The 12757-nt window shown below is 35.6% G+C and overlaps 1 protein-coding gene across 3 annotated transcripts in view; it reads right to left on the reverse strand.

The window, feature by feature from the left end:
* NCAPG2 (non-SMC condensin II complex subunit G2) overlaps positions 1-12757 on the reverse strand; it is a 45108-nt gene that overhangs the window by 15888 nt on the left and 16463 nt on the right. For all 3 annotated transcript variants that reach the window (XM_062621498.1, XM_062621495.1, XM_062621497.1), the window contains exons 11-19: positions 10354-10479; positions 9295-9474; positions 8077-8229; positions 5339-5561; positions 3994-4118; positions 3346-3519; positions 1514-1584; positions 1101-1254; positions 759-932 (exon numbers count right to left, since the gene is read on the reverse strand). In XM_062621498.1, the coding sequence (XP_062477482.1) occupies positions 759-932; positions 1101-1254; positions 1514-1584; positions 3346-3519; positions 3994-4118; positions 5339-5561; positions 8077-8229; positions 9295-9474; positions 10354-10479 (1380 nt within the window). The remainder of the gene's footprint in view (positions 1-758; positions 933-1100; positions 1255-1513; positions 1585-3345; positions 3520-3993; positions 4119-5338; positions 5562-8076; positions 8230-9294; positions 9475-10353; positions 10480-12757) is intronic.

Here is a 12757-nt window from a genome sequence, read left to right on the forward strand (position 1 = left end):
ACTTAATATACTTCTAGTTTGGAATATTTGTTTGAAGTACAAATCAGAAGGAAAGCTTTTTCAGAGAGGGAAAATGGAGATTGTGAATGTTATTTATTTATTCTTGCAGGCCTTTAATTTAATTCTAGGCACTATATAATGTTTTTTTGACCAGCAGGTCAAAGGAGGTGATCCTGCCCCTCTGCTCTGCTCTTGTGAGACCTCACTTGGAGTATTGTGTGCAGTTCTGGTGTCCTCAACATAAAAAGAATATGGAACTGTTGGAACAAGTCCAGACGAGGGCCACCAGGATGATCAGGGGACTGGAGCACCTCCCGTATGAAGACAGGCTGAGAAAGTAGGGGCTCTTCAGCCTGGAAAAGAGAAGGCTGTGTGGAAACCTCACAGCAGCCTTCCGGTATCTGAAGGGGGCCTGTAAGGATGCTGGGGAGGGATTCTTCATTAGGGACTGTAGTGATAGGACAAGGGGTAACAGGTTCAAACGTAAACAGGGGAAGTTTAGATTGGATATAAGGAGGAAGTTCTTTACTGTGAGGGTGGTGAGGCACTGGAATGGGTTGCCCAAGGAAGTTGTGAATGCTCCATCCCTGGCAGTGTTCAAGGCCAGGCTGGACAGAGGCTTGGGTGACATGGTTTAGTGTGAGGTGTCTCTACTCATGTCAAGGGGCTAGGAACTTGATGTTCTTAAGGTCCTTTCCAACCCTAACTATTCTATGATTCTATGTTAAGCACTCATAAGATGGGAAGAAAAATACTACCTTTGCAGCACTGAGAATTTTCAAAAGCTTCTTCAGTTTCTTTTCAGGAACAGAAAGTAGGCAATCACGATTAACAGGATGAGTCAATAAATATTCAATGTAATCAATTGCTAATTCTGGCTTCGATTCATGCGTTATATGAATACGTACTCGTCGTTCAGATGTTTTAGCACTCTAAATGAGAGGAAAGCACAAAATCAGTACAATACTGTTACTATCTTACTTCACAACTAGTTCCAAAGCAGAATAATACAGCATGAAAGAGGCCTCTTCTATTGAAAAGCACAATGCCTTTATGTAATCTAGAAATTCCTTAATTCTTTGATGCATGCAAGTGCGCACCTTTCTTCGGGTGAGCGTGTCCGACAGCCAATCACAGACTAATTCCATAATATGCCCCACTTGACCCCAGCGACACATGCAGTCTATCAGGGTAGAATACTTGCTTTCATCAGCTCCATTGTCAATATTTCTGAGCCTGGAGATCACACCACAACTTGAAAACAAACAGAGATGCATTAGCTTTACATCCAGAAGCTCAGCAACAATTCAAACAAAACCAACCAGCATAATACCAAAAAAAGCTCTGCCAATGGCTCAGACATATTTGCACCTCACGAATTTTACTAACTTACTGTATTTGTTTAGCAGATAAATTTATCCAATTGGACATTTAATACATGGAGTTGTGAAAAATTAACAAGTACAGTCAATCAGATTTCTTGTCATTAATATTTTGGATTTAAACATAGTACCTGAATGTTGGAATAGCAGCAGGGGGCATAAAGGATGCCAGAATAACCAGTGGAGTCGTGCAACGCTCATCCTAGGATTAAAAATTAAAATACACTCTATGATGTACATGTACGGGTACATACACACCAAACTGAAAAGAGTACCAAAAAAGCATGATTAAATTATCTCAAATTAAGGATTTCCTTTTTTTCTCTAGAAATGAAATTGAAAGCAGCTCATAACAACATACTATGAGCAGTCTGAAACTTCCGATTCATTTCCTCAGAGGTCAATTATCAATTACCTTATCATTCAGCTTTCTGACAAACTGTCAGAGCAACTACCATGAATAATTATGCCTCCCATTACATTAACAACCATTGCAAGAGAAATAACAGCTCTAGCTTACATTTTTTCTAATAGTGGCTAGTACTTAATTGCACAATCACAACACCATCTAACTCCTCTCGAGTAACTACTGCCTTAAATAAATATTCATTCACATCAGAAATTCATACAAAAGACTCAAAAGAAAATGGGCTTATGTAACAATGGTAATGTAAAATGCACTATAAATCATTACAACTCATCGTAATACAAGGTCTAGGCCATGACATAGTCTCATTCAGGTTATATAGAAACCAATCCATGTGAAAGACTAGGGCATTTGAAGATCTAAAACCTTTTAACAATGGCTTTTAAAAGAACACTTAAAAATGTATTTGTAGCTTTTCAGGAAATAGACATGCTGCTTCAACCTGCAGTCTTTTAGAAATTAAGCCTCTGATGACAGGTCTTTTCAGAACCAAGCTGCTTACTCACTTTAAGAGTATCAGACTCAAAAAGGTTTCTTCCTAAAGCTGGATGTCATGCCTGCTCACCAGCACCTTTCAGGAGGGATATTACATACTCTGCCAGAAAAAATTTAGAATGTCCTTGACAAATTCCAGATGCTTTCAGGGTAGAGAAAGCATTTTCTACAGGTGTGCTGCATCTTATTATGTACCAATGAATCGCTTTACACTTCTTGATTATCTAAAGAAAACTTGAACCTTAAGTATAACAGTCAGCATATATATATATATATAAATATATATATATATATATATATAATTATATTTCAGTATAAAAGCCAGGAACAAAAAAAAAAAAAAAGACGGCCAGTAGATTACCCTTCCAAATGCTCTACAGGGTGCAGCAGACACTATTAACCGCTATCAAAAGACAGCATCTTGAAGAATAACACTAGAACAATTAAACAAATTAAAGAAACTGAAAAGATGAAAATGAGTGATTTTTATTAGTTGCTTATATCAAACCCAAACAATAAGTAAGTGCACCAAAAATTGTTAGAGACTAGAATCAAATTAGCAGAAACCAGTCACACAAAAGTGAAAAGGGGGCCTCAGCTGTTTTAGCTGTCTGTTCCAGGGCTGGATCATAGTAAGAAGTGGTGGTGGAAGAGTTGGGGGGGTACAGTGGGTAGAAAAACATGTAAACTCACATGTACACTGAGTATTTGCTCTGCAATGGCACATTTTCAATTACTGATTTCCAAAAGTCCAGAAAGGATTCAAAAGAATGAAATCCTATAAAATCATTACAAGGTGAGAAATTTATTGCATAATTATGTCTGTGTTGACTATTTAGATAACTGTTCACTGGTCAGATATTGCACCTGGAGAATAGCTTCTACCCACTTGTGGAATTCCAAGAAACTTGCTACTGTATATGGTTTATAGCAACAATGAAAAAGAACAATTAACGCCATGAGAACAGATTAAAGACGTAACACATGAAAGCACCTGAAGAAAATACTAAGCACTCACAGGTAAATCTAGGCTTTTTTTACCTTAAACACTTTAAAATATTCAGGAAGTACAGCAGCAAATTTTCTGATAGCATAATCTTTGGCATCTTCATTCTGATCTAGTGCTTTGTGGATACTTCTCCAAAGAATTACAGTAACCTCCAATAAACTTGCCATGCTGGCCACATCATTGATTGACAACACATTATTCAACACCTGAAACACAAACACTTAGATGGTATTACCTGCTATATTCTCAAATATAAATTTAGGTTAAAATAAGGTTTCAAAAACCAATGAAAATCTTTCTATTGATTTCCCAAAGGCATTATGTTTGTTGTAGAACATGAACTCTATTTACTCTCCTTCTCTGTATATAATTTGAGTCATTTTGTGACACTAAATTTTTAATAATTTAACTACAAAACCAATTTATAACTAGTAGTGGAATTAGGGAAATATTAATTTCAAATATTCTTCATATCCCTTCTATGTTATTCTAGCTACTTCACCAAATTTCTTCTATTGCAGGGCATGAAAACACCATAACAACAGTTCTCCCCTTCTAAATTCCACATAGGTCCAAGTGCTTCCCTTTAGATTTCTGTCATATCATTAACTGCTAATGTCTCCAATTTAGCACCACAGTAAAAAAGTTACCAGAACTTATCATAAAGTAGACTTTCTTACACTTGTATTCTCCTTTTCACTTTCATCTTCACCACCGTCATCATCATCACTATCATGAAGATCCTCTTTCACTGCTTTCTGGATGCAGGCATTCAAGCAGCGCCGAATAGTAAGCATCAATTTAGCTAATTTGAATATAATAAGAAAATTAGACATTTACCATTTGTTAAGAATGTTGCTAGTAAATGCCTCCAAGTGTAATGCTGCAAAGTCAGTAGGGAAAAGCAGACAACAGAACCAGAAATAACTATGAAAAAAAGAAAAAAAAATCCAAGTAAAAGGAAGTGGAAAAAATGTGAAAATTTTCTAAATCCCCAAATCTGAAGAAAAGGCAACATTATCATCAGGTTCTATAATTTTATTGTTAAAAAGGTCTGCTAAACAAACAAACAAAAAAAAAAACCAACAAACCAACAACAACAACCAACCACCACTTTATCAAATCAGGATCAGAGGAAGCTCCCACAACTCCTATATTCATCTGGCACAGATATTAATTTAATGACCTACGTTGAATCATGCATCCTCTCCAATGTCAATTTCAATTCATTATAAAAGATGAAGTAGCCTAATCATTGCACTCCCTAATGAGGAGCTCATCTCTAGATGCCAGTGAAAGGGTTATGTCTGGTGAAAGTATGACTAGTTGAACATGTGCTAGTGTATTTATTTCAGAGCAACTTTACCAAGGTAGTCAGAAAAGGTGCAATGGCCTGGCCATTCACCCAAGTTACTTTGTTTTTGTAGTATTAGAATTTTTCCAGTATTACTTCGTTCAATAGCACTTTTAAAAAAGTAACTATACTATGTGCAGTATATACCCTCTTCATTGAAAGTTTCTCAAGCTTTTAACAAGAAAGAAGGCTTTTAAATTCTCTCTGAGCAACCTGGAAATACTACTGATCCACAGATCCCAGATAACCAGATTATCAGACATAAATATTTTTCACCTTCTATAGAATCTTCCACATAAAGATCTCAGATCACCTGAGGTACCAAGGTATTTTACTTAATTCTGCATGATAAATAAATATCGGCTCAGTTTTAAGGTACATGTGAGAAGAAAGGGGAAAAGACAGACCTGATAACACCACCTAGAGAGTATAACACAGCACCTAACAGAAACTAAAAGCCATGGGGTCTTAATTGTTGAAGAAGCTTATGACTGGTGTCAGCAGGGTTCACTGCTGGTGTCAAGAATTTCAAAACCTACAAACTAATATTATACTAAAACCAAAAGACCTAGAAACATACCACTGTTAAGAGAAAAAAATGAAAAATCAATTACATGGTGTGATATTGGTATTCCCAAAGACTAATAAGGTTTTGAGGTTTTGTACTTTACCTATATTGGTAGGGGCAGTATATTCATAAGCATATTGATAGAACTTTCTAGCTGCTGCTGAATTCATCTGGATGAGAGTAACACAGCGCTCACACCACACACTCTCAGGTTGGTTGATGGGAAAGAAAGAGTTGAATAAGAGATTCACTATGCGTCGTGACACAGGCCGTGAATCGACTTCAAGACGAGTCAGAAGATGCTCCATAGGACAGATTTTCCAGAACTTTTTAAAACAAAAAAGATATTTAAATGAATTAAAAGGATAGAAGAAAAAACAATCACCTTTATTAAGTGTTGTCCATATCAAAAGTCTCAACAAATAAAAACAACATTTATCAGAAAGCATGAGCATTTTTAATTTTTACCAATATCTCAGCATTTACTTGAGGTCACATATTTCCATAACAATGCTACATTCCTGCTCTGACACACCTCTAAATTTGCTATTATCTCAGACCAGTAAAATTCTGGTTCAAGCAATTCCACCTCAAGATACTTGCAATGCTAATGCAATTCCAAAGGTATAGGCAAGAAATATTTACTCTATAAGGATATCACTACAAAACATAATTATTTGTCATTATGCGCTATTTTTCATATCATCATTGGACAATGTAGGACCAACTACTACAAGTATGGTATGCACCCTAAAAACCCGCAGAGAACAAAACCCTTTCCAAATCCATCCCAAACCAGAGGTGCATCCCATTAGCAGAGCACTAGCTTATTTGTAACATAGCAATTGAAGGCCAGAACCAGAACCAATTCTCCAAGTAAAGGTTCAGCTGCACACTGTTTATCTCAGATCTGCAAACATTACTAGGATCCTGCTGGCAACTTTTTGTGCTGACAATCTGAATGACAATACCTTGTACTTGCAGTGTTTGTCTCTTTTTCACATTTTCCGTTGACCTGCCTAAGCAATGCATTAATGTATGTTTTATGGAAGTGCCAAAATTGCTGTTACATTATTGTAATCCTTATCCTGAACCTGTGTGCAAGAAACCAAAAGCTCTAAATTCTGAAATCATCTCCCATTTATCTTGTCTTCTGTGGCATTCTGGGGAATTTGGAAGGTACTGAGATGGTCTAATCTCAATACATGCCTTTGAAGTCCTGTCATCAAAGCCGGAACGCACATGTTTGACAAGTAGTTAATTCTCTTGAAAAGGATAGATGTGTTTCTTGAGCACTGAAGCCTTAGAAATTCGACAAACCAAGTATTTAATTAATTTCTGAACAACAGAGACCTCTGAATTCATATACAGCATATGTTTCTAGCATAAGGTAACCATGTCCTAATAATTAAGCTTAGCAAAGGCAAAACCACACTAAAATAAAATATAAAATTGACAGTAGGAAACCATTAACAGCAGATAGTAGAGAAAGAGTTCAAAGATGCTATAATGCCTAAGACTGAACAGTCTCATCCTAAATCTGAGTCCACAGCAGAACACAAAGTTAGATCAAAATCACTGTAAAAAAAAATATCAAAATCTCAAAGGCCACGGCCACAGAAAGCAAACAGAAGTGATAAAAAAATAGGTAAATACAACTAAAAAGGAAATCTGGTAAAGTCATCAAGCATTTAAAAGGTAATAAGAGGCCTGACTTGAGCTAGTCAGCTGGAAGGGAGGATGGCTGTATCTACTGCTCTACCCTGGCATGGCCACGAGAGGGCAGGGAAGGCAGAAACATGCCGGGAAAAAATGCCTGCACTGCTAAATAAAAGCGTCAGGGAATAAGCCTAGGCTTTGGGTCCCAGACCACTTACTAGTTGTTAGTGTTTTTGAGTTGGAGACTGGCCCCGCTTCACCAATCCAAGGCAGTCAGGAGGACAGCATGCACAGAGGACACCAGGGCACACATTACAGCATGCAGACCCAACCAGCCAGGCTAGCTGGTCTCAAGGCCAGTGAATGATTACCATTTATGCTTTATTCATTTTAGACACAGCTAACGAATCTGCATCTTACAGGGGAGAAAAAGCCTGAGGTTAGAGCTGGTAGCAGAGAAAGCCTAAAGTTGTTTGGGGTTAAGAACAGAAAATTTGCTGGGTCAGAGCCATGGCTCTTAAAAAACAGACAGATCAGGGTGTACATCTATAGCACTGGCAATTTTAATCTGATAGTGCCTGTTGATACCAGCAGCCACTAAACACAAGTAGGCAGGCACAGAGAAGCCACTGGACCTATTAATCATTCCAAACTAGTCAAAAATGCGGGGGAAAGGGAAAAGAGAAGAATTCATTTTGCTCAACTAAAAGGTAAACTTCCCAGCATGTCTATAAAATCCCTGCTGTAGTAATATGCAGACACAATACTATCTCCTATGGTTAACTTTTTTGTGAAGAACAACTATGGAAAGGCGAAAGCTCAGCAGCACTAGTCACAATTTATTTATATTGAAAGATTTTTCACAGTCACCATGATTTCAGTAGAAATCAGAATGTCAGTGGAAAGAAGTACTTCTTTACTACTACCGTCATTGGATCAAAACCTTTAAAATGACAGAAGTGACTAATGGCAACAGAATCCACAGGTCTTAGAAATAAATATACTTAAATATATGAAGAAGGGAAAACCTGAATTTAAGAGTATTACTACATTAAGTGTGTATTCTTTTTCTCCTCTTGGCAGTACTGCAGAAATCTCAAAAGGTACTGTTGTAGGAGTTTTTTTAATAAATGCCTTGATTTTGTCTCCTCCTTGCTACATATCAAGTGTCACCTATCCTACCTTGGCAGCCTTGACAGTCTTAACTTTCAGCAGCATATCAACAAAAGCCACTCGCACTTTCTCTGAATTGTCATGAAGGCTGTGTCTGACTGTTGGCAGGAGCTGTTCCAGTAATGGATGACTTAGTTTGTTGTCCAAAATTATCGGCAGACACTGCAAGGAAAAAAAAAAACAAACCCAAAATTATGCCAAATAAATAAATAAATGAGTAGATATGAAAAAAAGATGTAATTAAAAATTGTTGAACGGGACCATGATACTTGTAAGGTTAAATTAAATAGGAACAGACACTGTGAATGCATAATTTTCTTGTAATATTCTTCAGTAAAAATTACTATGGTGATTTCACATTTCCAGTGAACTGTGCTTAGGGAACTCATTTCAGATGGAGCAGCTTTAGAGCCACACTGAGGCCGCAGCCTTGCCTTCTATTCTGAGGGCATGGTGTCAGGTACTTTTTTTGGCAGCAATACCAACTCCTTTAACTCTGCCAATTTCTGACTAAAAGTGTGTCTTTTTTTTGGTAAAGTTCTTTTCAAATCAGCATCTTCTGCTTATCCCATATAGACCCCACACACAGCTGGAGTGGAGCAACTGATGATTAACATGAAGATAGCTCCAATTTAAGCCTGAATTGCCACATACACAGAACTTTTAAGTGAAATAATGCTTAGGGAGTCTGTTTTTCTGTCCAAACTAATCTTTATTTACCAGACGACAGACAGATCTAGATAAACTAATCCTAACATACTGAACAATGCACGGGAATTCACAAAGAAACAGTATGTAATTTTATTCATCCAAACCTCAGAAACACAAAGTTAGGGTACAATAGCATAACATATTCATGTATGTCTTGGGATGGGTTAAAACCAGTGACATAGAAACATCCTGGAACCCGCCTGCATATATTTCCAAGTCTAAACATAATGTCTTATAGCTAAAATAACTAAAATATCTGGTCTAAACAATTTATCTAAGACTGAAAATGCAAACTGGTTGACTAAAAACCAAATAGTCACTAATTTAAAAGGACTTGTTCATTCCAAATATGTGGCTTTCATAAAACATGCGCAAAACTTGCCTGTATTAGGAACTATACTAAGTAATTTTGCAGAGTAATTTCCTCGACTTAAAGTGGCCTGTATTAGAAATCTGTGTATCAAGTAAAATATAGAAGTGATAACTGTGATTTTAAATTTAGAAGAAAAGATTTACTTTAAAAACAGAGCATCGAACATCCGCAGATGTTGTATCACATGCCAGCTCTCCAATTAGTTTATTCAAGAGATCAGCAAGAATTGTTGGAGGAATCATCTCCCAGTATTTGGATGTTATCTGACTAACTCCGAGTATCCCTGTAGAGCGGACGACTGGATGAGGATCTTCTAAGAGATTCTAAAACAAAAAGAAGAAGAACAATGTGAGAACAGTATTGTGACTCTACTGTTGTTTGACAGTAACCTAACAAATAGCATTCCATTACCTTTTAATGATTATGCATATTCTTTCATACTATGAAAGAAATGTAATATTAATATTCCCTGAAGGCATTTTATTATGAAGCAAACTAGGAAATTTAAATCAGAAGCAAAATTAAGACAAATATTGGCAATTCTTTTCTTTTATTGGACTTTTGAAATACTTTTTTTTTAATAGCTCACATTTAGTCTTGAACCTGTGACCTAATTAAGAATATTTAGACATATATGAGTTTAAACTGGTCACTGTTCCTATGCAACAATATAAAAACCCTGGAAATTCCTTCAGTTATCTGATGTTTACCTTTTTAAAGGCCATACTCAGGATTTCCCAAACATTTTCTTAAGGAAAATACCATGCCAACTCTCACCCATCTAGACTGGTCTTTTAGGTTCTTATCTCCATTATACTTCATTTCAGAAGCATTCAGCAATACATTAGTAAATTTCCATTGAATGTATACATATTAATTGTAAAGCCCTCTTCAATCCTACATTAAGGATAAAGATCTATTACCCATGCATCTAATCTTTCAAAAGCATCTTTCATTCACAGATTAATAAATAACAATCTTAAATATTAGCTTTTCAGCATTGAAAATGGTGCATATCATCTGTTGTGAACATACTACAGAAATTCAAAAGTATTATTTTTGTACTTTCTGCATCATAGGCCTGTATTCCCCTATGCATACTACTCAGAAATTCTATAAATACTAATTTCATCAAAAGCTTATTTTTGAGTTAGCTTTGGTGAAAGTCTCATTTTTAACATTTTAGTTTCATTAGAACTTACAAAAAGTTCTTCGAACTGTTTCTGAATTTCAGTGTTCATCTCTTCAGTGTTAAAACTGGGATCATGAACAGGAAAAGCATCAACAAATAAAAATGCTGCATTTGATCGAACTTCTGAGTTTCTGGCCTGTTACAATGAAGGAAAAAAATTCTATCAATAAGCACAGACTGTTAACATCAAAAAGCATATCCTGTCAAATACTGGGCTCCAAACACTTTTATCAAGTTGGTGGTTTTAATTAAATGTATGGAAGAGAGGAATTTTAAAATGTATGGAAGAACTTAAGAGTAACATACGATTTACTTCTTTTTTTTTTTACCTTACATTTTTCCCATTCAGTAAAACCTGAGTTATTGATACAATCAGATTTCAAAGCATATCAATTTCAATGACCATGAAGAGTCACACTCTGAGCCCTTCTCTCTCTGTAATGCTGAGTAAATTAAAAGCAGTTGGGATTTCTCTTGGTGAACTTAAAGATCCTCTTCAGAATACAAGAATCTTGAATTCAAGCAGACTGAATTAATTAAAATGCTGCCTAGAGACAGGTGATTTAATTGAAAAGCTGAAGCCTATTTCTTCAAGAAAACACTATTTAGAAACTAAGTACCAGCAAGCCTGGAGAGTAACTTACACAACATAAGCATATTCAGTTCTGCTCTATGCACATAAGTAATAGGACCATATTCTGAGCTCCAGGAAGCACATCAAAAAACTAAGACAAGCCTCATAACCCTCAGACATTTTACCATTTGTAATAGTTCTCAATGTGTTTTCACTGGTTATAGAGATCCAAATGTAAAGAAAAATGAAAAAAAGTGCGTATTTAGACAGTCAGTGAAAAATAATTGGCCTTGTGAGCTCTTAGAGGACAGAAAAAGAGAGCAGGCAATGAAATGAAGAAAAGATGAAATTCAAGGCATCTCAGGGAGAAACCTGTAATCTAACCATCAGGCTACACTGTATGTATCAAAGACAGCAAGCGGTACAATGATAAGAGCCTTTGCTGTCGTCTCTTGACAGGAAGAGGGAAAGAACTTTGGGTTCAAGTTAAAACAAGTGTGTGCATGTATATGAGACGATATATATACACAAACACGGTAATAAAACAAGAAAAGTAAGCTTAATTTTAACAGCAGAACAAAAGGCAGTTCAGGGAACCTCCTGACTACTCTAATCCAATTTTCTTTTTCGCTTGTCATAAGAGACATTCAGATAAAAGACAGGGAAAAGAAAAACAAGGATAACCATATAAGACTTAGAACTAAATAAACTAATGGCAAATAAAAACCAAACTACACAAAATAAATGAGCAACAATTACTTCATTTACAATTGATTTTGTATTTTCCTTCTCGATTTATCCTCATATGATGGGTCACATCTCTGGGCAGAAAAAAAAAATAAATCCAGATTCTTTGAGCCAATAAAATCAATAGCAATTCTAAATTTAATACTAAGTAGGCAAATAAAGCCCATATATATATTCTTTAGTTAGGGACTTGTGTTTTACTTATTACTGATAATACATTCTAAAAATGGAAAGATTATAATTCTTAATTCAATTCTACAACGCTGTTGAAAATCCTTTAACTCTGAGGTTGTCTATGTTGAAGAGATAATGCATAACAAGCTAATATGTCAATTCAGGGTGAAATAGTTCTTCTGCACTAATTTTTCATGTGAAAATTAATTCAAGTACGGTTTTGTGCAATAACCTAGACCTTGTCTACGACAGCCATTCCAGAAAGTTAATTTTCATAAACTTTTTAAACGTATTACGCTGAATTCCATTAAGCTTATTTTAATTCTGAACTGAGTATCCACAGTTTAAATTCCTGCCTTTAATTAATTGGAATTTATCCCAAATATATTTGCACATTCAAGCCCATAGTTAAGTAAATGTCTTCACAGAGATAGAATTCCAGGACTTTAAATTCATATCCTCTTTTATTCCACACTGACATTTTCATGCAAGCGGAGCCTGCCGCTGTTTAAATTACTAACATTTCTTTACCTTTACGGTTGTACTATTACGAGGAACTTTCAGAACCTTTTTAAACAACTTTTTCTTTTCATTCAGTTCATTTGCAGAGCTTTCTTTTAAGTTTCTCTGGTCTTAGTTCCTGAAATTCACTTTCAATTATTTAAAACACTGGTTTTCAACAGTAAAAGTTAGTTTAAAAGAAACAAGCAAATTAAAGGAACCACTTCCTTCAACATCCTGAATTCCCAGAGGAGTGGTTCTTGACTTTTTGAGCTTGGTAAGAAATGGCTTAATCACTAGTTATCTCACAATAAATATCCATATTTTTATATTTATACAGCTTTTTATACTAATAACCAATCACTGCACAACTATCTCTGCTGTGTTTTCATGAGACTTACTTTTCATAATAAAGACA

The sequence above is a fragment of the Pezoporus occidentalis genome, unplaced genomic scaffold (assembly GCF_034315485.1).
Source record: "Pezoporus occidentalis ecotype Australia unplaced genomic scaffold, CSIRO_AGI_Poc_V1 ctg23, whole genome shotgun sequence".
Classification (NCBI taxonomy): domain Eukaryota; kingdom Metazoa; phylum Chordata; class Aves; order Psittaciformes; family Psittacidae; genus Pezoporus; species Pezoporus occidentalis.